Source organism: Gobio gobio, assembly GCF_949357685.1.
Source record: "Gobio gobio genome assembly, chromosome: 14".
NCBI lineage: Eukaryota > Metazoa > Chordata > Actinopteri > Cypriniformes > Gobionidae > Gobio > Gobio gobio.
Window position 1 is genome coordinate 5,359,605 of NC_137107.1, and position 26,649 is coordinate 5,386,253.

At 38.4% G+C, this 26,649-nt stretch overlaps 2 protein-coding genes across 3 annotated transcripts in view; one reads left to right on the forward strand and one right to left on the reverse strand.

Annotated features, from left to right (window-relative positions):
• Window positions 1-279: 279 nt before the first annotated feature.
• Window positions 280-2,104, forward strand: sowahaa (sosondowah ankyrin repeat domain family member Aa). The gene has a single exon (XM_079835896.1). The coding sequence runs from the start codon at window positions 287-289 to the stop codon at window positions 1,565-1,567; it is 1,281 nt and encodes a 426-aa protein (XP_079692022.1). The 5' UTR covers window positions 280-286; the 3' UTR covers window positions 1,568-2,104.
• Window positions 2,105-11,745: 9,641 nt separating this feature from the next.
• The window catches only part of shroom1 (shroom family member 1), a 61,143-nt gene continuing 46,239 nt past the window's right edge, over window positions 11,746-26,649 (reverse strand). For both annotated transcript variants that reach the window (XM_079835229.1, XM_079835230.1), the window contains exons 5-9: window positions 23,374-23,820; window positions 21,614-22,096; window positions 19,423-19,519; window positions 18,309-18,581; window positions 11,746-12,153 (exon numbers count right to left, since the gene is read on the reverse strand). In XM_079835229.1, coding sequence (XP_079691355.1) covers window positions 11,899-12,153; window positions 18,309-18,581; window positions 19,423-19,519; window positions 21,614-22,096; window positions 23,374-23,820 — 1,555 coding nt within the window. In that variant the 3' untranslated portion in view covers window positions 11,746-11,898. The remainder of the gene's footprint in view (window positions 12,154-18,308; window positions 18,582-19,422; window positions 19,520-21,613; window positions 22,097-23,373; window positions 23,821-26,649) is intronic.

Sequence of the window (26,649 nt, forward strand, 5' to 3'; positions counted from 1 at the left end):
GATGACACAACTGTACATAATGTTCGCTTAAATACACTCACAGGGACATTTTTGTTTATTTTTAGAGTTGATTACGTTCTTATAATTACAGATATGATTTTATTTTAAACTATTTATTAATTTAAAGGTAACTCGCTACATATCTAGCCATATTCCTCACCAAAAAAAATATTTTAATTAAAAGTTTTAAACTTTTCCACAGCCCCACCCACGTCTGATTTACATGACGTGTCTACATTCCTTCCGGAAGCCAGGTAAGGGCGTGACCTTCCAGGAGTCTCTCAGTATGTTGTTTACATCTAGGACGAAGGAAGACATGGCTCTGACTCAAGAGGCGATTTTAAACACATTATTGGAAGGCAGAGGAAAGCTGAAAAACTCAGAGCTGCTCAGCAAGTTTAAAGATCAACTAAACTGCTGTGATCCGGCCGAGAAGAAGCAGAACAGGGAGCTCTTCAAGACATGTGTCAACAACATCGCCGTGGTTAAAGATTTCCAGGGCACCAGGTACATAGTCCTGAAGAAAGTGTACCGCCATCTACTAGAAGCGGCAAATGATGAAAACACACAACGAGAAGAAGGTGAAGAGGAAGATGAGCGCACCGAGAAGCAAAACCAAGAAGGTAGGAAGTCGGATCCAGAGCTTTCTCCCATTGAGTTTGCTTTGGAAAGATGCAAGAACATTGACTTTAAGCCCATTCGGGCTTTGCATTTCACTGTCCCGCTGAAGGTTGAGGACAAACATGAAGTGTCCAAGATAAACAAACCATGCGCTCTTCCTCTGCGAATGCCCCAAGTCGACGTCAGTCAGCGTCAAAAGAAGCCATTGGAAGCGGATGACTCTGGGTGCAATCGTCAATGGAGGAGAACGTCCACTGATGGCGTGAGCGTCTCTCCGCCGCTTCGGAGACACTTTAAGACCCCCAAACAGTCGGATGAGTCCAAGTACATCCCTCTGGACCCCGTGGAGCACGAATGGCTGGTGAAATCCGCAGCCGGACAATGGACTCAAGTGTACGGTCTTCTGCTAAAGGACGCCCAACTCGCCGAGAAGAAAGACGTCCCATCCGGGTTCACGGCCCTCCACTGGGCCACCAAATGCGGGAACATCGACATGGTCCGTAGGATTATTGAGGTGTCCAGGAAAAGTGGGAACGGTGTGGACATCGACGCCAAGTCCAACGGAGGCTACACCGCCTTACACATCGCCTCCATCCACAACCACACCGCTCTGATTGACCTTCTAGTGCGCAAATATGCCGCCAATGGGAATATCAGAGACAACTGCGGGAAGAAACCCTACCACTATCTGCGCAAAGAGGTTTCGGGAGAGCTGAGGGAGCTCCTCGGAGAGCCCAAAGCCGTCCAGCCGGAGACGCATCAGCTCAGGGAGGAGTCTGACCCCCATAAACACGGGAAAAACCGGCTCTTTCCTACTCATCCGGTCGGGATCAAGAAGAAGCACAAGCCGAGGATCCAGTTCATGTCCGTGGCTGAAGACGACAGGGCTGAGAGGGAGGAGACGGCATCCCATAAACAGAGACTCGGGTCTAGCATCTTCCCATAATCGAGCAGACGAATGACACTACCATTTGAAAAAAATATTTTTTATTCATTAAATTGATCGAAAGTGATGTTTATAATGTTACAAAAGACTCTTGAAAAACAGAATCTGAGCTGTTTTCAACATTGCAAATCCACACACTCTAAAAAAAAAAGTCTCGTAATCATAGGGGAACCTTTTTTAGTGCTATATAGCACCAATTTTGGCGCTTCAGTGGTTCTTCAGAGGTGCTATATAGCACCTTAGTCAAAGAACCGGTGAAGAACCTCTGAAGAACCGCTGAAGAACCACTGAAGCACCAAAAATGGTGCTATATAGCACTAAAAAAGGTTCCCCTATGATTACGAGCCAAGAACTATTTTTGGTGCCATATAGAACCTTTTTTTTTTTTAGAGTGCATATCTGAATGATTTCTGACGGATCATGTGACACTGAACACTGGAGTTATGTTGCTGAAAATTACATTTTAAAATATGTTCAAATTTGAGTGGTAATATTTCACGAAATCACTGTTTTTACTGTATTTGTGATCAAATAAAAGGTGAGAAGAAGACACTTCTTTTGAATATGTATTCTATTATAGACTAATGTAATGTGTGATTACGTATGATATGAGTTACACTTTATTTTACAGTGTCCTTGTAACATATGTTACATGTACTTACCATACACTCTAAAAAATGGTGCTATATAGCACTAAAAGTGGTTCTTTGGCTCGTAGTCATAGGGGAACCACTTTTGGAGCTATATAGCACCATATCTTAACAGGTTCTGTATATGGTAGCGCAGCGGTACTATATAGCACCAAAACACATTTAAAGAACCAGTGAAAAACTGCTGAAGAACCACTGAAGTACCAACATTTGGTGCTATATTGCACTAAAAGTGGTTCTTGGCTCGTAATCATAGGGGAACTACTTTTGGAGCTATATAGCACCAAATCTTAACATGTTCTGTATATGGTAGCGGTGCGGTGCTATATAGCACCAAAAGTCATTTAGAGAACCAGTGAAAAACTGCTGAAGAACCACTGAAGTACCAAGATGTGGTGCTATATAGCACTAAAAGTGGTTCTTTGGCTCGTAATCATAGGGGAACCACTGTTGGTGCTATATAGCACCATATCTTAACAGGTTCTGTATATGGTAGCGGTGCGGTGCTATATAGCACCAAAGTCATTTAAAGAACCGCTGAAGAACCACTGAAGAACCACTGAAGTACCAATATTTGGTGCCAAATTGCACTAAAAGTGGTTCTTTGGCTCGTAATCATAGGGGAACCACTTTTGGAGCTATATAGCACCATATCTTAACAGGTTCTATATATGGTAACGGTGCGGTGCTATATAGCACCAAATGTCATTTGAAGAACCAGTGAAAATCCGCTGAAGAACCACTGAAGTACCAAGATTTGGTGCTATATAGCACTAAAAGTGGTTCTTTGGCTCGTAGTCATAGGGGAACCACTTGTGGAGCTATATAGCACCATATCTTAACAGGTTCTGTATATGGTAGCGGTGTGGTACTACATAGCACCAAAAGTAATTTAAAGAACCAGTGAAAAACCTCTGAAGAACCACTGAAGTACCAAGATTTGGTGCTATATAGCACTAAAAGTGGTTCTTTTGGCTCGTAATCATAGGGGAACTACTTTTGGAGCAATATAGCACCATATCTTAACAGGTTCTGTATATGGTAGCGGTGCGGTGCTATATACCACCAAAAGTCATTTAAAGAACCAGTGAAAAACCGCTGAAGAACTAAGATTGGGTGCTATATAACACTAAAAGTGGTTCTTTGGCTCGTAATCATAGGGGAACAACTTTTGGAGCTATATAGCACCATATCTTAACAGGTTCTGTATATGGTAGCGGTGCAGTGTTATATAGCACCAAAAGTCATTTAAAGAACCGCTGAAGAACCACTGAAGTACCAATATTTGTTGCTATATAACACTAAAAGTGGTTCTTTGGCTCGTAATCATAGGGGAACCACTTGTGGAGCTATATAGCACCATATCTTAACAGGTTCTGTATATGGTAGCGGTGCTATATAGCACCAAAAGTCATTTAAAGAACCACTGAAAAACCGCTGAAGAACCAAGATTTTGTGCTATATAGCACTAAAAGTGGTTCTTTGGCTCTTAAGGCCAATTTATACTTCTGCGTCGAGTGCACGCAGAGGGTACGGCGTACCCTACGCATAGACGCGTTGGATACGCCGTACCCTACGCCGTAAGGCCCATTTATACTTCTGCGTCGAGTCTACGCCGTAGTGTACGCCGTAGGCTACGCGCGTAGCCGACGCCGTCGTGAGCATTTATACTTCTGCGCTGTTGTCTGCGTCAATGTGCAATTACACATGCAGACGCTAGCAGGCAGTGTCCTCGGGCATGTTGGTGTAATCAAGACAACAGCCGAAGAAGAAGCAGCTTGATGTGTAGAATCTGTACATTCATGTCGGAATATCAGCAGCAGTGAGAGAGCGGCTTTTCTTGCAGCTTGAGTTGTTGTATCTAATACAAATTAAGCATCTCTAGTTGATTAGTAAAGTTAAATAAGGCGATCTGGCGCTGGAATGCATTTGTGAAACCATGCGGAGCTCGTGGCCGCTGTTTTCAGCAGCGGTGGCTCAGCAAGCGATTGTTGTTGCGGAGACTTCATTCACGAAATATACCCTAATGTGTCCCTGTTCTTGATATACAATTACTGATTAACATCTTTGGTTTTAATGAGAAAATAAATAAACTATATTCAGCGGATCTATGTATTTATTTACTACCATAAAGAATCGCTGGACTGCAAAATAGTGTGTTATAGCAGACGTAAGGAACTATCATCCAATTTCTGGACACACACACACACACACACACACACACACACACACACACACACACACACACACACACACACACACACACACACACACTCCTATCGCAGATTTTTTATTTATTTATTGACCTGAGGGAAGGGTTCTGGCAGACCAATCACAGCGCTTGCGGTCCGCGTAGAATTGACGCGTTGTTACATTTTTGGAGAGGTGCGCGTCAGGCTACGGCGTAGGGTACGGCGTATCCAACGCGTCTATGCGTAGGGTACGCCGTACCCTCTGCGTGCACTCGACGCAGAAGTATAAATTGGCCTGTAGCCTGACGCGCACCTCTCCAAAAATGTAACAACGTGTCAATTCTACGCGGACCGCAAGCGCTGTGATTGGTCTGCCAGAACCCTTCCCTCAGGTCAATAAATAAATAAAAAATCTGCGATAGGAGTGTGTGTGTGTGTGTGTCCAGAAATTGGATGATAGTTCCTTACGTCTGCTATAACACACTATTTTAGGGGAACCACTTTAAGTGATATATAGCACCATATCTTAACAGGTTCTGTATATGGTAGCGGTGCTATATACCACCAAAAGTCATTTAAAGAACCACTGAAAAACCACTGAAGAACCACTGAAGCACCAAGATTTGGTGCTATATAGCACTAAAAGTGGTTCCCTCGTAATCATAGGGGAACCACTTTTAGTGCTATATAGTAACTTTTTTTTTAGTGTAGTAATAATAACTATTTAAGATTATGCATAATTAGATAATATGCAACCCTAAACCAGATCAAACCCTCATCCTAACCCTATAGTAGTTATTTAATATTACTCAGTACTTAAATGTATAAACACGGACACCTTAAAACAACAGGGTTACACTTTCTTTGCGAACACTTTATTTTACTGTGTCATTATTACACGTTACATGTTCTTACCATAGTCATAACTATGAATGATGCATAATTACATGCAACTAACCCTACACCAAACCCTACAGTAAGTACATGTAGTTAATAATTATTACTCAGTGCTTGAATCTATAGTTACTGTAACAATGACACCTTAAAATAAAGTGTAACCCTATATTTGAAGGGGTCTGTTACACTGCAATTATGCATTTAAGCACTGAGTAATATTAAGTGTACTTGTACTTACACTATAGGGTTTGGTTTAGGGTCAGTTGCATATAATCATGCATATTTATAACTCTAGAAAAAAAATCTAATCGCTCTAACTGTTCTTTTCTGGCGGTTGTTGTGAAACATTAGTTCTGAACACATTCAAGTCATGTTTACTGCTGATCAACATGCTAGTCATCCATTTTGTGACCTTTATATCTTATTGTACGATAAATGCATTTTCTTCTTATTCAGAAATGCGATTAAACGTGATCTTGCGTGGGAACTTTCCCTCAGTTTTGCTGTTGTTTCAGATGTCATCACAGCGCCTCAGGTCTCTCTTTACTGCTGACCTCAGATCAGTGCAGACGCAGGCCCTCATGGGCTGACAAGATCACATCTGAGGGCTTCTGCTTACAGCGGATGTTCCCATGATGCAGCAGCTGTATCAAACTCCACCCTCTGCCCTTGAGACGGAGCACGTGTTCCTCCGTCTGAGTTCAGTAGAGATGCCGTAGGACACGCGTGTGCATGATTCGGCATGCGTGACCTTCACTCTGATGTCTTTAATAGAACGCACTGTTCACGAGAAAATACAAAAATGACGTGTTTGACCTTTGGGGTTGGGGAATAATGCTATTTCATGCATTCTTATTGACACAGTTAAAGAGTTGATTCTCATGATAAACAAGGACAAAGTTTAAAAAACGAGTTGGACATTTGATGAAGCATTTCTGTGCCAAATGCACTCCTTTCTGAACGCTTTTTTCCGAGTATGGCCCTGTATGACGTCATAAAGGGTGGAATCCCTTATATGGGCACTTCTCCCGGATGAGCACTCACACACACACACACACACACACACACCAATCAGAGCGAGAGCACGCCCATCATCGAGCTCACCTTGTTCAGCTTCACAAATGACCCAGCGTTAAGGGGACAGTGATGCAGTGTGTGTTTCCGGAGTCCTTTGAGTGTGTGTGTGTGTGTGTTTGTTCCCGGTCATGAGTGGAAACCGCATGCGTGAGTGAAACTGATCAAATGTGTGTGTTTGGTTGGCAATCGGAGCGCAAGTACATATAATGTGAACAACACCAACATATAGATAATCGAGAGTTATCCAGGGATATTGCCATGATATGCGTGAGTGTGTGTGTTTGTGTGTGTGACTCTTTAGCTCCGCCCACTGAACGCCTCCACAGACTCGGCTGTTTTCAGAAAGAATCTGTACTTTTATAAAAATGATAAACTAAAGACTCTTTGGACATATAAAGTATGCAAATACTACTCTATAGACACTCAAGATTAACATGAGACTGGCAGAAACTGTGTGTGTGTGTGTGTGTGTGTGTGTGTGTTATGAACCCTTTAACCATCATATTTAACCCCCAGTTAAATGTAACCCCTTAACTCTCACCCCCCTTTTTTGAGAATGATGAAAATGCACTATCCAAACCCAAAGGGTTGTAATTCAAGAACGCTTTGGACCCGGATTATTGCAGAAGTGAAAGAGTTTCAAAAAGTTGAAAAACTTATGGAAGTTTAAAATGACCGTAAATCAAATGTACTGCACATTTTTTATTTGATATCAAATATATATTTTACAAAATATGTTTTTCTCTACAATCACTATAAAATCAAAGTCATATGTCTTAAGATTTTATGTTTAGGTGCAATACCAGAAATAACCACTGGCTGACGCACATTTCATTGAATTTTTGCTGTCAAATAAATAAATTTCCATCCAAATATAACTTCTATCACAAAATATGGAACTATGAGACTCAGACCTTTCCGCTGATATGTGTTTTGTCAAGATTATAAATTATGAAACATGACGACACCCAATGGTAACGCAACGTTCAATTATAAAATAAAAGGGTTTTCACAGGACAAATTTTGAGTTCGTACGCTTTCGAATTATACCAAATTTATGATAATTACTAAAATATGATATATAAACAAGGTACGTCATCAATTATTCCTTATTTATACTTTTTTTAGAGGATATTATTTTATACATTTTTATGGCCAAATACTAGAATGTGTTTTATTATGAACCTTCAGCACGAAAACCAACGTTTCAACGATTAAAAGTGTGTCAGAACTCCTGTTATGATGCCCATTTTTTGAGGTGCACTCATCATAAATGAATCTATTACTCTTCCTATATAAATTGTAACAAAAAACAGTGGGGAAATATCTATTTAGGAAGCTTAAGACCTTTCCATCGTTATATAGTTAGTCATGATTAGATCAGGATTTCATTGTAATAGTAAACTTTTGACATTATTTACATGATCACGTACACGAAAACAGTGATTCAGCCATTAGGCTAAACATAAACAAAATCACGTTATTTTTATTCATGATGGAGCACTTTTCACAATCAATGTTATTTCAAAGCATTCGTAAAGATAATTGTGCTTTAATATGAATCTGACTATGAAGCAAACACTTGAGATGCACAGTGGGAAAGTACACACTTTATTCACATTAAACCAAAGGTAATTCATGCATCCTACATATCAAAAACCACAAGATGGCAGCAAAATTGTTGAAGTAGCATTCACAGCACACTGATAGCAGACAAGCGCTCATTTACAGTCCACCATTTCAATCCCACATCCAGTAAAGCACCATTATGACTCCAGATGGCATAATGCCTGACAGGATCGTTTCTGATGAGCAAGAATGCGTCCGTGTTGACTCAATGGAAATCTAGGGCTTTCACGTGACCATATAAACACGAGCTCTTGACAGAAGGATCACTCGAGGCCAAAACAAACGCCAAATGCTCATGTTTTCCTCAAGAAGAGCGAATGAAGATGTGGAGAAAAGCATTTCTGCGAGTCCAACTTCTTTGACAACTTGCCGTTTAAAGCACGGAATGACTGTAAAGTGCACAACACACACACTGACGCGCATTTGCGATGTGAACGCGTCAATAATAAGCATTATAGCTAATGGACAGAAGTAATGAATGTTCCCACAGGTAGGCTATACGTCCTCAAACAGTCGAACAACGAAATAAATACACGTTCAGTTGGGTTTTGCGAGTAACATCGAACAAAGCAGCGGAATCAGTTTCATGATCCACATATTAGAATTGTTTTTTGTGTGCTAATGTTCACATTAAAGGTGCGGTATGTAGTATTGACAGCTAGCGGTTGAAATTCAAAATATTGGAGAGTTGATTCTCCCGCTCTTTCTCCTCAGACACGACGCTTGCGCGGTTTGCCAAATTGAGGACACGAACAGAAGAACAAGCGCAGTTAAAGTCGCCATGAAATATATATATTTTTTAATGTAATGTACTGTTTATTATAAATGATTTATCTGTGAACTTCATGATTTTTTTAATTCATGTGTCCTTATAATCTTTAATCAAAAACGTTAACTTTCCGCCCCCCCTTGAAACGACTTTGCTTCTCTTCCTGTCATGTGCTAAGGCGCGAGGCCGGGGCTATCGAGGTTTGTCTCATTTCCTCCATTTTGTTAGCAACGCCCAACTTCCAACGATCCAATCAATTCCCTAAGGACGAAATCAAGCCCTACATTTTTTCTAATTTCAGAAGCCATTTCACTTGGATATACATCACAATAGGGGGGGGGAGAGCAATCGCAACTTCCGTTCCATGCCAACTTTAGCTATGTGACGAGATTTATAGAGTAGCGCAGGAATGACATCACTTAATGGACCAAAACGCGGAAGCGTGTTAGCATTTGAGCACTTCCGGTTCCCTCGTCCCAAAGTCAATGGGTTTTTTTGAGAGGGGGGTTTTGGTTAAACAGCTGAAATAAGGCCTGTGGTGAACACAAGACACTTTCACGTTTTATTCTACGACATAAAATACATCAGTATTACCCCACTCGTGATTTTTTTTGAAGCTGTTACGTGTCTTGAAAACGGTGGTTGCTAACGGGTGGCTAATGGGACTACAGAGTCAGTCGAGGAGATTAAACGAATCACGCCGAACAGGTAAGCTCAGTCGCTTTTACAACCGCATTGTGCTCTTATAAACTAGTCCAACTCAAACGTTCTGGGAAAATATTTTGAGATAAAAACTGAAAGAGTAGTGGGAAGCTTAGTGACGGTGACAGTGGTGTAGTTCGTTTATAGCTAACCTTTAGCTTTTTACTTCTGCCGACTGCATTTACGCTGCAAAATTCATACAAGTTGTGTTCATCTGTGATTATTATCTGGATTGACAAAACGTGTAATGCTGTGTTCACACCGAACGTGAATTGAGCGTCTGGAGCGAGTGATTTCCATGTTAAGTCAATGTAAAGACGCGTGGGGCTCCGTACATATTAACGAACACATTGCTTTAATTTATTTTACAAACAAATCTAAATTAGCATTTCAAATAATATCTACACATTACATAATTGCGTAGTTTTGCCTTGCGATTACGTAATGACGTCATAGTGCAATGACGTCACAACGTCAGCGTTGGTCCTGCGACGCATTTATTGCCGCGCGATGGACACGATTTTGCCTCGTTCGCGCGTCCAGTTCGTGCGAAAGAGGCAAATTGAGTGATTTGCACGAGTGATTGACGCATTTGAAGCACATTCACGTCTGACACCCGAGTTCTTGCCATCTGTTCACGCCGTGTTAACCAATCAGGAGCCTGCTTGCTGCCGTCACGTGATAAACGCGTCCAATTCGCTTTGTGCGAGTGGATTCAAAATGTTCCCGCGTCCAACTAGACGTGATAGAAGCGAATTTGACGCTCAATTCGCGTTCGGTGTGAACGCAGCATTAGTATCATAAACTTTTGTTGAACACAGAGCTTGTTTTTTTCCTGATAATAAATCCTATTGGGTTTTTCTCGAGGGAACCAGTGCAAAGTTAACGTCCGGTTGGCCTACAAAGTGACGTTAAACCGGCACCACTTGATTGTAAGTTTTAATATTCCTCTGGTCATAACGCTTTTTAGATGGATTAGGATTTTTAGATCGGGTAGAATCTGCAATCTCTGACCCAGTTCGCTCGCTGGCTTCCATGGCTGCAGTGTTTCCCGCCAACTGGGGTTGTTGAAATACTATTGGGTAAATTGGCAGTGGGCGGAGTCTCAAAACAAAACAGACATTCCGACACGGATCGCACATTTCAAGTTTGTGAACTTAGAATGTTTCCTAAATATCTGCTTGCATATTATGGTATTTTTATGCTGTAGTAGTCCAATTTTATTTTTACATACAGCACCTTTAACGTATAAAAACATATTTTCGCAGTTATGCAAACGTTATGGGAAAGTTACTATTGAATGTTCCCCCAAGGAATTTTTGTGCTAACGTTTTGAGAATGTTATTAAAGGCCAGATAACTTTAAACTAGGGCTGTCAAAAGATTAATCGCGATTAATCGCATGCAAAATAAAGTTCGTGTTTACATAATATATGTGTGTGTACTCTGTTAATTATTATTTATATATAAATACACACACATTCATGTATATATTTAAGAAATATTTGCATGTATATACTGTATATACATTTATATAATCTATAATAAATGTTTTATATATAAAAATAATATTTTTTTCTTAAATATATACATGAATGTGTGTGTATTTATATATAAATAATAATTAACAGAGTACACACACATATATTATGTAAACACAAACTTTTATTTTGGATGCGATTAATCTTTTGACAGCCCTAATGTAAACAAACACTCTTTTAACAGTGAATGTTTATTAAGACATCAGGAAAACTTTGTTCTGTAGATCATTTCCAGCTTTTGTGAAGTTTTAAAAATAAATGTTAAGACTATTTACATACTGATTTGTATGCTTCGTAAGCATGTTATTTCCATCAGGAAATGCAAATCTAGTCCCAATTAATATTAGTAATAAATGTAACTATTGGTTCTATTTTGCTGGTTTATAAAAGCAATAAGCTTCTGGATTTCAGTGATTTTAGCAGGCTTGGTGTCAGTAACTCAGTCTGAAGCTCAAACATCACTGGATTAAAGCGTCTGTATAATGATGTTCGCTGCTGAATTGTGCTCTCACTACAGTTAAATAATACACACTTCAATCATTTCAAACGCATCTTAAAGTACTCGAGCGTTAAACACATTCAACATGATAGTGCCAATGAAATTACAGGACAAACAGGAATGAATGAAAAGGTCCACTATGTTACAGCATCAACGCAATAACGAAGCCCTGAAATCAATTATGAATACACATGTTCAAAAGTGCTTCTTTCTTCCTTTTTTTGGTCGTCTTGCGTGCCTGAGAGGGCACATTTCTGATAATAAACCATCCCTGGGCTCTTAAATAAAGCTTTCCGTGGTTTCAACTCGACACGATCTGCAGAGGAACTACACATATAGTGTCTCAAAATACGCCGGCCTCAGAGTAGGGATAGTTTCATGGAGGTATAGTGCTGAGTAAGGCCTCGAGCTGCTCCTCTCCCAAACGCTGTTTCTCCTCCAGGTCTTTCTGGCGGATGAGTAAGGAGGCCGTGGTCTGGATGAAGCGCCGGTACTCCAGCATCTGTGTGTCCGTCAGCTGCTTGGACAGGAAGGTGGAGACCAGCCGCTCCCTACGGTCCAGGTTGTCCTTTAAGTCTTTGGCGTCCTCCCTCTGCTTGCACAGGAGACTGTAGCGGCTGTCCAGAGATTGCTGTGGATGGAGGAAGGTCAGAATTATTGTATGTCTGCTCATTTGTCATTAGTCTCAGGATAATTCTGGCGTGAACTTTAGTCCCGTCCTCTAGGCGAAAATCGTAGAAAGTAGCAGCATCGTTCTTCCACAACTCATGTTCAAACGAGGGATGAGCTACACATCGAAGAAATACTTCACTTTTATACTCGGCCCATTTTAGGTCTAGTCCAAATGTACACAGGTATTTTTATAAAGTTTTCTCTCCGTTTAAACAAAAAAAAAATCACACCCATGCAATGAAGCACGGTCAAGAGCACGCCAAACCAACAGGTGGCAATATAACCCTAACCGTAAAGCCATGTTGGCCAATCAGAAGCCTGGAAAAAAGATTATTGCCGGTTCTGGTTCTGACGCAACAAGCCAAAAACACTTCCGAGCTTCTAAAAATCTTCACCCTGGCAGGAGTTTTCAAAAAAGTTAGGTTTCAGTGACTGCGTTTGCGTGTGGACGATCGGCCTAACCACAAAGAAAAAGCTGCGGTTTTGAAAATACCCGTGTTCGTGTGGACACGGCTTTAGAGTAACGAAACTTATTTGCGGGTTAAAATAACCCGGACCATTTTTTTTAACCAGAAATCTTATATTTAATTTAGGGCTGTCAAAAGATTAATCGCGATTAATCGCATCCAAAATAAAAGTTTGTGTTTACATAATATATGTGTGTGTACTCTGTTAATTATTATTTAAATATAAACACACACACATTCATGTATATATTTAAGAAATATTTGCATGTATATACATTTATATAATCTATAATATATATAAATATAAATGTTTATAATGTTTAATATATACATGCTTGTGTGTGTATTTATATATAAATAATAATTAACAGAGTACACACACATATATTATGTAAACACAAACTTTTATTTTGGATGCGATTAATCGCGATTAATCTTTAGACAGCCCTAATTTAATTCTAACATAACAAATATTTATGTTGTTGTTTTTTTAGATTTGTTATTTCTTATTTTACTTACCTCTAAATGACTAGTTTTTACCAATCATTCTAATGTCATTTAAGCACATTCTTTCACTTCAATACAAAATACTTTTTCAAGACGAGCATTATAATAGATCGTGTCTCTGATGACATGAAATGCCACTTCATGACTGGCCACTAGATGGCCTCAAAGCTCCGACTTATGGAAGCTGGTTTTCCGCCGCAGAATAAAAAATAAAAAACGTAATTGCGACTATTTATCTCAGTTTTTTTCCTCAGGATTGCCTGATATAAATCGCAATTGCGAGAAAAACATGCATCAATGAGCCTCGGCCGCCCATGACCCTGTGGCCGGTTCTCCACTGGTCCTCCACTTTTGATAGAGACTGACCACTGCAGACCGGAAACAGCCCACAAGAGCTGCAGTTTTGGAGATGCTCTGACCCAGTCATCAAACTGTCACAATCTGGCCCTCGTCAAACTCACTCAAATCCTTACGCTTGCACATTTTTCCTGCTTCTAAAGCCGCGTTTATACTTGACGCGTCCGCAGAGTGGGCGGTAGTGTGCGTGAGAGAGCGCGACCCCATTTCGCCTGGCAATGTGCAGCGCATTTTTTGTAACTTTCACGTCTCATCACACCGGCATCCAGTTTGCACATACAAATTAGTTGCTTATATTTACAAAATGAGAAATAAGCACTGTTGTCCACTAATTTTCAGGGGAAGTTGCTAAAGGCAGATTGATTTGTTGCTAAATGACGTTGTGACATCATTGCGTTATGACGTCATTAAGTAATCGCAAGGCAAAACGACGCCATTATGTAACGTGTAGATATTATTTGAAATGCTAATTTAGATTTGTTTGTAAAATAAATGAAAGCAATGTGTTAGTTAATATTTACGGAGCCCCGCATATGACGTGCAAGGAAAAAAGTAAATTGTGCACAAAATTTACTATTTAGTTCCCTCGATTTATAAATTGTGCGCATGATTTACTAATTAGTTCCCTCGATTTATAAATTGTGCGCATGATTTACTAATTAGTTCCCTCGATTTATAAATTGTGTGCATGATTTACTATTTAGTTCCCTCGATTTATAAATAATGCTCAAAATGTACTATTTAGTTCCCTCAATTTATAAATTGTGCGCACGATTTACTATTTAGTTCCATCGATTTATAAATAATGCGCAAAATTTACCATTTAGTTCCCTCGATTTATAAATTGTGCGCACGATTTACTATTTAGTTCCCTCGATTTATAAATTGTGCGCATGATTTACTAATTAGTTCCCTCGATTTATAAATTGTGTGCATGATTTACTATTTAGTTCCCTCGATTTATTAATTGTGCGCAAAATGTACTATTTAGTTTCCTCGATTTATAAATTGTGCGCAAAATGTACTATTTAGTTTCCTCGATTTATAAATTGTGCACAAAATATACTATTTAGTTCCCTCGATTTATAAATTGTGCGCAAAATGTACTATTTAGATCCCTTGATTTATAAATTGTGCGCACAATGTACTATTTAGTTTCCTCGATTTATAAATTGTGCACAAAATATACTATTTAGTTCCCTCGATTTATAAATTGTGCGCAAAATGTACTATTTAGATCCCTTGATTTATAAATTGTGCGCACAATTTACTATTTAGTTCCCTCGATTTATAAAGTGTGTGCAAAATTTACTATTTAGCTCCCTCGATTTATAAATTGTGCGCAAAATGCACTATTTAGTTTCCTCAATTTATAAATTGTGCGCAAAATGTACTATTTAGTTTCCTCGATTTATAAATTGTGCGCAAAATGTACTAGTTAGTTTCCTCGATTTATAAATTGTGCGCAAAATTTACTATTTAGTTCCCTCGATTTGCTAAACCGTCCACATGATTGACTAATTCGTTCCCTTGATTTATAAATTGTGCGCAAAATGTACTATTTAGTTCCCTCGATTTATAAATTGTGCGCAAAATGTACTATTTAGTTCCCTCGATTTATAAATTGTGGGCAAAATGTACTATTTAGTTTCCTCGATTTATAAATTGTGCGCAAAATGTACTATTTAGTTCCCTCGATTTGCTAAACCGTCCACATGATTGACTAATTCGCTCCCTCGATTTATAAATTGTGCGCAGGATTTAGCCTACTAGTTTTTTCCTGCATGTCATGTTCAGGGCTCCATAAATATGCTACCTAAATGATCTTCCGCTTTTTACAGCCATTTCCACATTTCCACAGCGATCTTAAGGAATTATGAATGAACCGCTCTGCCTATTGAGATAGCTTGTACGTGTGTTGTTTGCATTAGAGTCACTTTCCAGAAGTTGCTAAAAGTTAGAGATCAGTCTAAGAAAAGTCTAAGAGATCATACATTTAGTTTTAATGTCACAGGTAATAATATCAAGGCTTACTGAGTTTTACACGATTCTTATGTTTTTAGTGAAGTGTACTAAAATAAATATCATCAACTGTGTAGCTACACCACTTCTTCTCACCGCTGTTTCCTTATAGAACAATTACTCCGATTCGTTTCAGAGAACAGCTCAACGGTGAGCGCGTCGAGTATAAACATATTAAACCTCATCTAGTGGAGGAGTGTGTGTGACCTCACTGTGGTGCGCTGCAATGATTGCACTTCAAATGTTTGTCACTAGAGGGCAATGCAGTCGCAAAACCCATGGACACTGAAGAGTGGTTTGGGTCAGGCAGTGTTGACCCATCCACAGCTGATCCAGCAGAACCTGATGAGCATTCACTCTCAGTCTCAAAGCCATGGAGAAAACTACATACTAACACTTGTTGAGACTAACTTTGATGTTGGCTTGAGAAAACCTGAACAGAAAGTTTGAAGAAGTTTTAAAAGTTTAAAAAGACAGACAGACAGACAGACAGACAGACAGACAGACAGACAGACAGACAGACAGACAGACAGACAGATAGATAGACAGATGGATAGACAGATAAATAGATAGATAGACAGACAGACAGACAGATAGACAGATAAATAGATAGACAGATAGACATAAATAGACAGATAGATAGACAGATAGATAGATAGATAGATAGATAGATAGATAGATAGATAGATAGATAGATAGATAGATAGATAGATAGACAGACAGATAAATAGATAGACAGACAGACAGACAGACAGACAGATAGATAGATAGACATAAATAGACAGATAGATAGACAGATAGACAGACAGACAGATAAATAGATAGACAGACAGACAGACAGACAGACAGATAAATAGACAGACAGACAGACAGACAGACAGACAGACAGACAGACAGACAGATAGATAGATAGATAGATAGATAGATAGATAGATAGATAGATAGATAGATAGATAGATAGATAGATAGATAGATAGATAGATAGATAGATAGATAGATAGATAGATAGATAGATAAACAGACAGTTGGATAAATAGATAGACAGACAGACAGACAGACAGACAGATAGATAGATAGATAGATAGACAGATAGACAGACAGACAGACAGACAGACAGACAGACAGACAGATAGATAGATAGATAGATAGATAGATAGATAGATAGATAGATAGATAGATAGATAGGAAGCTTAAATGAGTCTATATGGATTAGAAATAGTTCATAGAATGGCAGTTTAATTGAGCCTGACGGCGTCTGGCAGTTTAAATTTGAATTTTGACAGTTGGAGTTTGAATAGTCTTGGCTCTTCTGATCATTCCGTCAATGCAAGTCAATGGGATTTTTCCGAGTTTTAATCGTCATTTTTAGGAAAACCGCGAGTCAGATCAGTTAAAAAAGACATAGCACACTAATTCAGAACAGTCTGAAGGTCTAGTCTGAGTTTGGAGGTTATAGAGTTGAAGCTCTAGGAGGAGTTAGAGTCTCAGAAGAAGAATGTCTATAAGCTGAAAGAGCATTTCAGTAAACTGGCTTTTTCAAGCCAACTTAATAAGTGTTTCCCTGCACACCTTTAGTGTGTTTAGGGCCCCTCCTCGCTCTCACACACCTCATTAAAGGATTAGTTCACTTTTAAATAAACTTTTGCTGATCATTTACTCACCCTCATGTCATCCAAGATGTCCATGTCTTTCTTTCTGCAGTCGAAAAGAAATTAAGCTTTTTGATGAAAACAGTCCAGGGTTTTTCTCCATATAATGGACTTCAATGGGACCCAAACGGTTCAAGGTCCAAATGACAGTTTCAGTGCAGCTTCAAAGGGCTTTAAACGCCACCAGATGATGAATAAGGGTCTGATCTAGACAAACCATCAGTTTCTGGGAGAAACCCAGCAGTATTTATGCTATTATTTTACCTCTTATCAGACGAACATGATCATCTCTGAGCTCCGCCATAACTTCCGCTAAGTGAGGTCAAAATATAGATGTATACGTAGATGCCTCATTAGCGCTTGCACGGATCAGTAGAATGAGGCATCTACGATCGATATATCTATGACCAGGCTCATATTTGACCTCACTTGCCGGAAGTTATGACTGAGCTCAGAGATGATCGCGCTCGTCTGATAAGATTTTAGATAGCCCGATTTTGAGAACTGCGCCGAGACCTAAAGCACGATCAATGTAGAATTCAACAGCTGAGATACGCGTGTCTTCCTCTGCTTGTCAACAAATCTCTTCTGGGTCATGTGTCCGAACGCCGGATCTGCGTCATATTCTCGCGCATGCGTCGTGGAGACACACACGGAAGACAAGAACAAGCTGGATAAAGGTGTTATTTTGATTTTTTTTTTGCGCACAAAAACTATTGTCGTCGCATCGTCAAATTATTGTAGAGTCACTGTGGTGAGATGGACTTTGTAACGACGTTTTTAGTGCCTTTTATGGGTCTTGTGAGTGTGAATGTACTGAATGCCAATGGAGGCCTATCTGAAGCCTTTCTCAGCATCAGCTTTACACTAAAATATCTTCATTTGTGTCTGAAGATGAACGGAGGTCTGACGGGTGTCCAACCACATGAGGGTGAGAAATTAATGACAGAATTTACATTTTTGGGTGAACTAACCCTTTAATTTCTTTTCGACTGCAGAAAGAAAGACATGGACATGGGGATGACATGGGGGTGAGTAAATGATCAGCAAAAGTTTATTTAAAAGTGAACTAATCCGTTAAACACCTAGCTCTGTTGGGCTAATAGACTCACTTTCTCCTCGGCGTCCATGTTGTCGTCCGCCGTGCTGAGGGCGTTCTGCACACGGGCCAGGCGGGCGGAGAGGCAGAGCAGCAGACTCACCACCCGCTCCAGATCTCCCATAAACTGTGTGTATCGCTCCAGCTCCGCCGGCCCACAGCGCTCTCGGACCAGGGCCTCCACCGCTCCGCCCCTCGCCCCATTGACCTCCGCCTCCATCTGGACACTGGAGCGGACGTCCTCCAGACTCTTCAAGTGCTCCTCTATATGTGCTATCAGCCGTCTCTACACGGGAGAAGGTGCAAAGAGGAACAAGATATGTTGATTTAAAGGGTTAGTTCACCCAAAAATGTAAATTCTGTCATTAATTCCTCACCCTCATGTCGTTGGACACCCGTCAGACCTCCGTTCATCTTCAGACACAAATGAAGATATTTTAGTGTAAATCTGATGCTCTGAAAGGCCTCCATTGACACACGGTTCACTCTCAAGACCCTTAAAAGACACTAAAGACGTCGTTACAAAGTCCATCTCACTACAGTGGCTCTACAATAACTTTATGAAGCGACGAGAATAGTTTTTGTGCACAAAAAAACCCTAAATAACGACTTAAATTGTGATGACGATTTCAAAACACGGCATCATGAAGCTTCGAAGCGTTATGAATCAGTGAGTCGATTCAGCAGTTTGGCGGTTTGACACGCGATCCGAATCATGAATCGACTCACTGATTCATAACGCTTCGAAGCTTCATGATGCCATGTTTTGAAATCGTCATCACTATGTAAGTCGTTATTTAGGGTTTTTTTGCGCACAAAAACTATTCTCGTCGCTTCATAAAGTTATTGTAGAACCACTGTAGTGAGATGGACTTTGTATCGACGTCTTTAGTGTCTTTTAAGGGTCTTGAGAGTGAAAAGTGAGCCAATGGAGGCCTTTCAGAGCATCAGATTTACACTAAAATATCTTCATTTGTGTCTGAAGATGAACGGAGGTCTGACGGGTGTCCAACCACATGAGGGTGAGGAATTAATGACAGAATTTACATTTTTGGGTGAACTAACCCTTTAATAACCCAATAATTGTGGGGAAAACATCAACATCCCATTGTTATGCTGTCCCGTACCTTCTTGTCGATGATATCCATTTCTTCTTTTTGGTTTGAGAGAACAGACTCTTTGTTGACAGACGACGGACGGTTCGGCGGTTCTGGCATCTCAGAGCTTTAAAAACAAAATCAAACATTCAGTGAGCATACAAATGAAAGTCTAGCTTTTTAATATTTCAAAACGTATTTGAGCAGAATACAGAGTTCTTCATATCAAGCTTGTTCTGTTCTACAACACACTGAGCTAAGTTGACTTGTGTGATTGTTATGACATACGCAGCAACTCAAATACACTAAAAATACAAATACAAAACATTCCTCATGTGAAGCACATGAAGACTCTGGGTGTGTTCACACTTAATAAACATTTAGTCCTGGTCCGCTTAGCGTTCACATCGGATATTTAACACAGAAACCTAAGATACCGAACCTAAAGGCATTGGGATCTGTTGTAATCTGGTCGGCAATATTGTGTGCTGGACTAAATGCTCTCGTTGTAAGTGTGTATATAAAAAGAGCGTATAAAAGGAGCTGCACGATTCTGGATCAATTGAGAATCACGATTGTTTTGTTTTGCGGTGTTTTTGAACAAATCTCTTGAGGGAATGATTCAATGACTCACTCATAAATACTTCACTTGTTTCATTACTGGATGAATCAGCGTTTTTTACCGAACCACTTGAACAAATGATTCAATGACTCACTCATAAAGACTTCACTTGTTTCATTACTGTATGAATCAATGTTTTTGAACAAATCTCTTGAGTGAATGATTCAATGACTCATAGACTTCACTTGTTTCATTAATGGATGAATCAGCATTTTTTACCGAATCACTTGAACGAATGATTCAATGACTCACTCAAAGACTTCACTTGTTTTATTACTGGATGAATCAGTGTTTTTTACCAAATCACTTGAACGAATGATTCAATGACTCACTCATAAAGACTTCACTTGTTTCATTACTGTATGAATAAGCATTTTTTACCGAATCACTTGAACGAATGATTCAATGACTCACTCATAAAGACTTCACTTGTTTCATTACTGGATGAATCAGTGTTTTTTCAGAATCACTTGGACGAATGATTCAATGACTCACTCATAAAGACTTCACTTGTTTCATTACTGTATGAATCAGCATTTTTTACCGAATCACTTGAACGAATGATTCAATGACTCACTCATAAAGACTTCACTTGTTTCATTACTGTATGAATCAGCATTTTTTACCGAATCACTTGAACGAATGATTCAATGACTCACTCATAAAGACTTCACTTGTTTCATTACTGTATGAATCAGCGTTTTTTACAGAATCACTTGGACGAATGATTCAATGACTCACTCATAAAGACTTCACTTGTTTCATTACTGTATGAATAAGCATTTTTTACCGAATCACTTGAACGAATGATTCAATGACTCACTCATAAAGACTTCACTTGTTTCATTACTGTATGAATCAGCGTTTTTTACAGAATCACTTGGACGAATGATTCAATGACTAACTCATAAAGACTTCACTTGTTTCATTACTGGATGAATAAGCATTTTTTACCGAATCACTTGAACGAATGATTCAATGACTCACTCATAAAGACTTCACTTGTTTCATTACTGTATGAATAAGCATTTTTTACCGAATCACTTGAACGAATGATTCAATGACTCACTCATAAAGACTTCACTTGTTTCATTACTGTATGAATCAGCATTTTTTACCGAATCACTTGAACGAATGATTCAATGACTCACTCATTAAGACTTCACTTGTGTCATTACTGGACGAATCAGTGTTTTTTACAGAATCACTTGAACGAATGATTGGATGAATCAGCATTCTTGAACAAATCTCAAATCTCATCACTCATTTTTCCTGCTTCAAACACATCAACTCTGAGGACAAAATGTTCACTTGCTGCCTAATATATCCCACCCACTAACAGAGATCATCAGTGTTACTCACTTCACCTGTCATAATGTTATGCCTGATCGGTGTATGATCGCGTGAATAATTGTAACCATTATAATCCTTATCAATCCTTTAGAAAGTATAATGCATGATTTAAAACACATGACAAACAAACCAATTTCAAGTGCATCAAGAAATCTCTATTGTAATGCATTTTAACTCTGGCTACAATTGTTTATGAAAATATATAACCTACATTATGAACACCTGTATGCGATGTGCAGTAGTCACCTGTGTGTTTCTGGGTTATTGACCTTCTGCTCCTGTTTTTTCTTGTAGTGTTCCTCCATTAGAAGATTATCTTCAGATAACAGCTGCTCCATCAGCATGAGTGCTGTCTTCCGATTGGCTATAGGGTAAAGAGTGCGAGCTAATGATTGGTCAGCTGAGACCACTTCCTGAACCAGCACCTCCCACTTGAGTTTGTCCACCATGTTTTCAATCACAAGAGGGCTGTCTTCCTTCTTTATATTGCTGTCTTGTTCCCCATTAAGTGCAGGTACCAGGCTGGACTGTGGTGGTGTTGTAATGGGTGTGGCTTCATTCTTAACATACGGGGCAGGTGGTGCATTTTGGGGTTCAGCCAAAGTTGGCGTTTCAGGAGATGACCAACTGTTTTCCGCCGAGATCCATAGTCTAGGATCTGTTCTGAGTCCATGATTGAGTGAAACCTCTGGACTAGAGGCGGATGCTTCACTCTTATCCTGCTCCTTGCTGTAATATATCAAAATAAACGTAAATTATAACCATAATCAAATACATTAAAGGGTTAGTTCACCCAAAAATGAAAATTCTGTCATTAATGACTTCCCCTCATGTCGTTGGACACCCGTCAGACCTCCGTTCATCTTCAGACACAAATGAAGATATTTTAGTGTAAATCTGATGCTCTGAAAGGCCTCCATTGGCACACTTTACACTCTCAAGACCCTTAAAAGACACTAAAGATGTCGTTACAAAGTCCATCTCACTACAGTGGCTCTACAATAACTTTATGAAGCGACGAGAATAGTTTTTGTGCGCAAAAAAAAACCTAAATAACGACTTATATAGTGATGACGATTTCAAAACACGGCATCATGAAGCTTCGAAGCGTTATGAATCAGTGAGTTGATTCAGCAGTTTGACACGCGATCCGAATCATGAATCGACTCACTGATTCATAACGCTTCGAAGCTTCATGATGCCGTGTTTTGAAATCACTATATAAGTCGTTATTTAGGGGTTTTTTTGCGCACAAAAACTATTCTCGTCACTTTATAAAGTTATTGTAGAGCCACTGTAGTGAGATGGACTTTGTAACGACGTCTTTAGTGCCTTTTAAGGGTCTTGAGAGTGTAAAGTGCATTGAGCCAATGGAGGCCTTTCAGAGCATCAGATTTACACTAAAATATCTTCATTTGTGTCTGAAGATGAACGGAGGTCTGACGGGAGTCCAACGACATGAGGGGAAGTAATTAATGACAGAATTTACATTTTTGGGTGAACTAACCCTTTAAGTCTGCGTGAACTGGAAGTTGCGACCGACTTTAGCTCAGTATTGAAATAGAATATTGAATGAGAAAAACAAAGGGCGTGGCTAGTTTTTTTCCCCACTGGGAATTGATTGGATCTTGTAAAGTAGACTTTCCTTTCAAAATTGGAGACATATCAGAACTCAAGTTTACAATGAGCCCAAGCCGTCAAACTGACGTCGTCAGAGAAGGAACGCCATTGAGATTTTTTGATTAAAAATACTTTTTTTGTGGATTGACTTGTTCACCACAAGACTAGCAATGTGCACTAACAAAGTAAATATGGTAAATTTTGACTTCATGAGGACTGTAAACTGCTTACCAAGTACGAGCAAAAGATACTACTTTTTGGATCACAAGTGGACAACATTAAATACAGGTCTAAATGTGTCTACTTGTGATCCGATCGACCAAAACACATCTTAACAGCTGTAAACAGGGCAATAAATGCATATACAGCAATGGATTTAGATATACCTGACTTCCAGCTTGATTCCACCAGGTTCAGTGAAGAGACCGGACACAGACAGAACAGTTTCAGCTTTATGTTTACGTCCATTGTGTGACGCTATACGGATTTCATCATTATTGGAGGATGAATGTTTCACAAAATTGGTTAAGAGTGGGTTCTCAGGGCCTGCCTGAGCGTTATCCGTGTGTTCTCCGGCGCTGAGCATCTTCCTCTCGGTGTGCCTTCCTTCAGCAAGAAATGACACAGTTCTCTTCTCTGTCCCGGGCATGGCCTGAAGTTGGTCAAGCTGCTCAGAACTTTTGCTGAGAACTTCAGGTCTCGTGACAATGGACACACCGAGTTCCTCCATAGATTTCCCTCTGGGAGCTCTGATTTGGACCCACCGCTCATCATGGACAGATGCTGAACGACGATGATGGACTACCGTATCTTCCTCTACTTTTCGTTGAACACTGAAAAAGAAAGTTTCACTTAAATTAGGAACCAAAAAATGTCACGTTGTTTACATTTGTAGTCAATACTTTTTGCAATTTTCTTGGCCGATATCCGATTTTTTGTTAATGAGATCGGCCGATACGATTTTTGTCGATTCCGATTTTCTTTCTAAGAACTATAATTGACAGCATATACAAACAAAAATACACTTTTTCTTCAAAGCAAAATTTTATTTTTATTCTAAAATAAATGATTACAACAGGATCTTCTCTCACTTGAACAACTCTCAAAAAACAAGAGTTCTGTGCCTGGAAAGAAGAAGAAATAACAAATAACTGAAAATCAGTTGCTTTATGAAACAAAACATTATAAATTGACCTTTTTCTCTTTTTTACTTGTCTTACAAAAGTCAAAAGATCCTATGAATGAACGAACCTGAAGTGTACAGTACTATAATAGTAATAGTTAGTAATAATAGTTCAGTAATTGGGTAATAAGTGTTGCCAGCTAGCGATGTCACGGTACCAAAATTCCAGTAGTCTTCACCAGTGTTGGGGGTAACGCATTATATAATCATAATTGTTACATAATCAGATTACTTTTTCAAGTAACTAGTAAAGTAACGCATTACATAATCATAATCGTTACATAATCATAATGTTACATAATCAGATTACTTTTTCAAGTAACTAGTAAAGTAACGCATGACAATCATAATCATTACATAATCAGATTACTTTTTCAAGTAACTAGTAAAGTAACGCATTACATAATCATAATTGTTACATAATCAGATTACTTTTTCAAGTAACTAGTAAAGTAACGCATAATCATAATCGTTACATAATCAGATTACTTTTTCAAATAACTAGTAAAGTAACGCATAATCATAATCGTTACATAATCAGATTATTTTTTTCAAGTAACTAGTAAAGTAACGCATAACATAATCATAATCGTTGCATAATCATAATCGTTACATAATCAGATTACTTTTTCAAGTAACTAGTAAAGTAACGCATAACCTAATCATAATCGTTACATAATCAGATTACTTTTTCAAGTAACTAGTAAAGTAACGCATAATCATAATCGTTACATAATCAGATTATTTTTTTCAAGTAACTAGTAAAGTAACGCATTACATAATCATAATCGTTACATAATCATAATGTTACATAATCAGATTACTTTTTCAAATAACTAGTAAAGTAACGCATGACAATCATAATCGTTACATAATCAGATTACTTTTTCAAGTAACTAGTAAAGTAACGCATTACATAATCATAATTGTTACATAATCAGATTACTTTTTCAAGTAACTAGTAAAGTAACGCATTACATAATCATAATTGTTACATAATCAGATTACTTTTTCAAGTAACTAGTAAAGTAACGCATTACATAATCATAATCGTTACATAATCATAATCGTTACATAATCAGATTACTTTTTCAAGTAACTAGTAAAGTAACGCATTACATAATCATAATCGTTACATAATCATAATCGTTACATAATCAGATTACTTTTTCAAGTAACTAGTAAAGTAACGCATAATCATAATCGTTACATAATCAGATTATTTTTTTCAAGTAACTTGTAAAGTAACGCATTACATAATCATAATCGTTACATAATCAGATTACTTTTTCAAGTAACTAGTAAAGTAACGCATAACACTCATAATCGTTACATAATCAGATTACTTTTTCAAGTAACTAGTAAAGTTACGCATAACAATCATAATCGTTACACAATTTAGATTACTTTTTCAAGTAACTAGTAAAGTAACGCATTACTTTTAAAATTTACAACAAAATATCGGAGTTACTTTTCAAAAAAGTAACGCAAGTTACTTTTTCACAATTATTTGACTGACAGCTCTTCTGTCCTCATGTTGAGAAAAATCTATAGTAAGTGCAGAGGCGTTGTGTGTAAATGTGTTATTGTAGTTCTAGACTAAATAAAGACATTTATTCATCTCACTTACACAGTAAAGATTCAGTACTCCTCAAAATAAATAAAATCAGAGTACGATGCTAACCTCATATCAAAATGTTAAATATAACAAATATTGTTATGCATTTAATCTACCTTTATTGACTAATGTCTTCTGCTGACCTTTGATGATTCAGTTAAACCATGAGCAAATAGTACTAGATCTTTTGTTTTATTGGTAAAACTTTTTTTCTCCTGCGTCCTATTCTTCCATTATCCAGAATGGCAGCAGAGCTGCGCCCTCTACTGTTCATGCGTGAATTAGCATTTTTACCTCAGCCTGAGGCTTATTATTTCAATTTTGGTATGAAGAGGTCTTTACATATACACAAAAAGAGAACTTTTTTTGCTATTAAAAAACAAACAAAAAAACAAGCCCAGCCCAGGTGAGAAAAAGTAACGCAAAAGTAACGTAACGCATTACTTTTCTTAAAATAGTAACTAAAGTAACTCAATTAGTTACTTTTTAAGGGAGTAACGCAATATTGTAATGCATTACTTTTCAAATTAAACTTTCCCCAACACTGGTCTTCACCAATACCATACAAATTTTACGGTACTTTGTACCAATTTCGGTACCACAGTTAAAAGTTTTTTTTTTATTAAATGTATTAAGTTTATTATTTATGATGATAATCATTATAAGTAAATAATACATAAACATTTAAAGGCTGTATGCGGTTTAAAAGTAAACATTGTTTATTAAAAAAAAAGATCAAGTGAAAAATAATTTTTGCATCTTGAATTGTTTTCCACACATTCTTTGCATCTAGCCAATCTGATAAATCAATATGTGAGAACGAAATGATGGATCTTGTCATGTTTCATGGGACTCTTATGA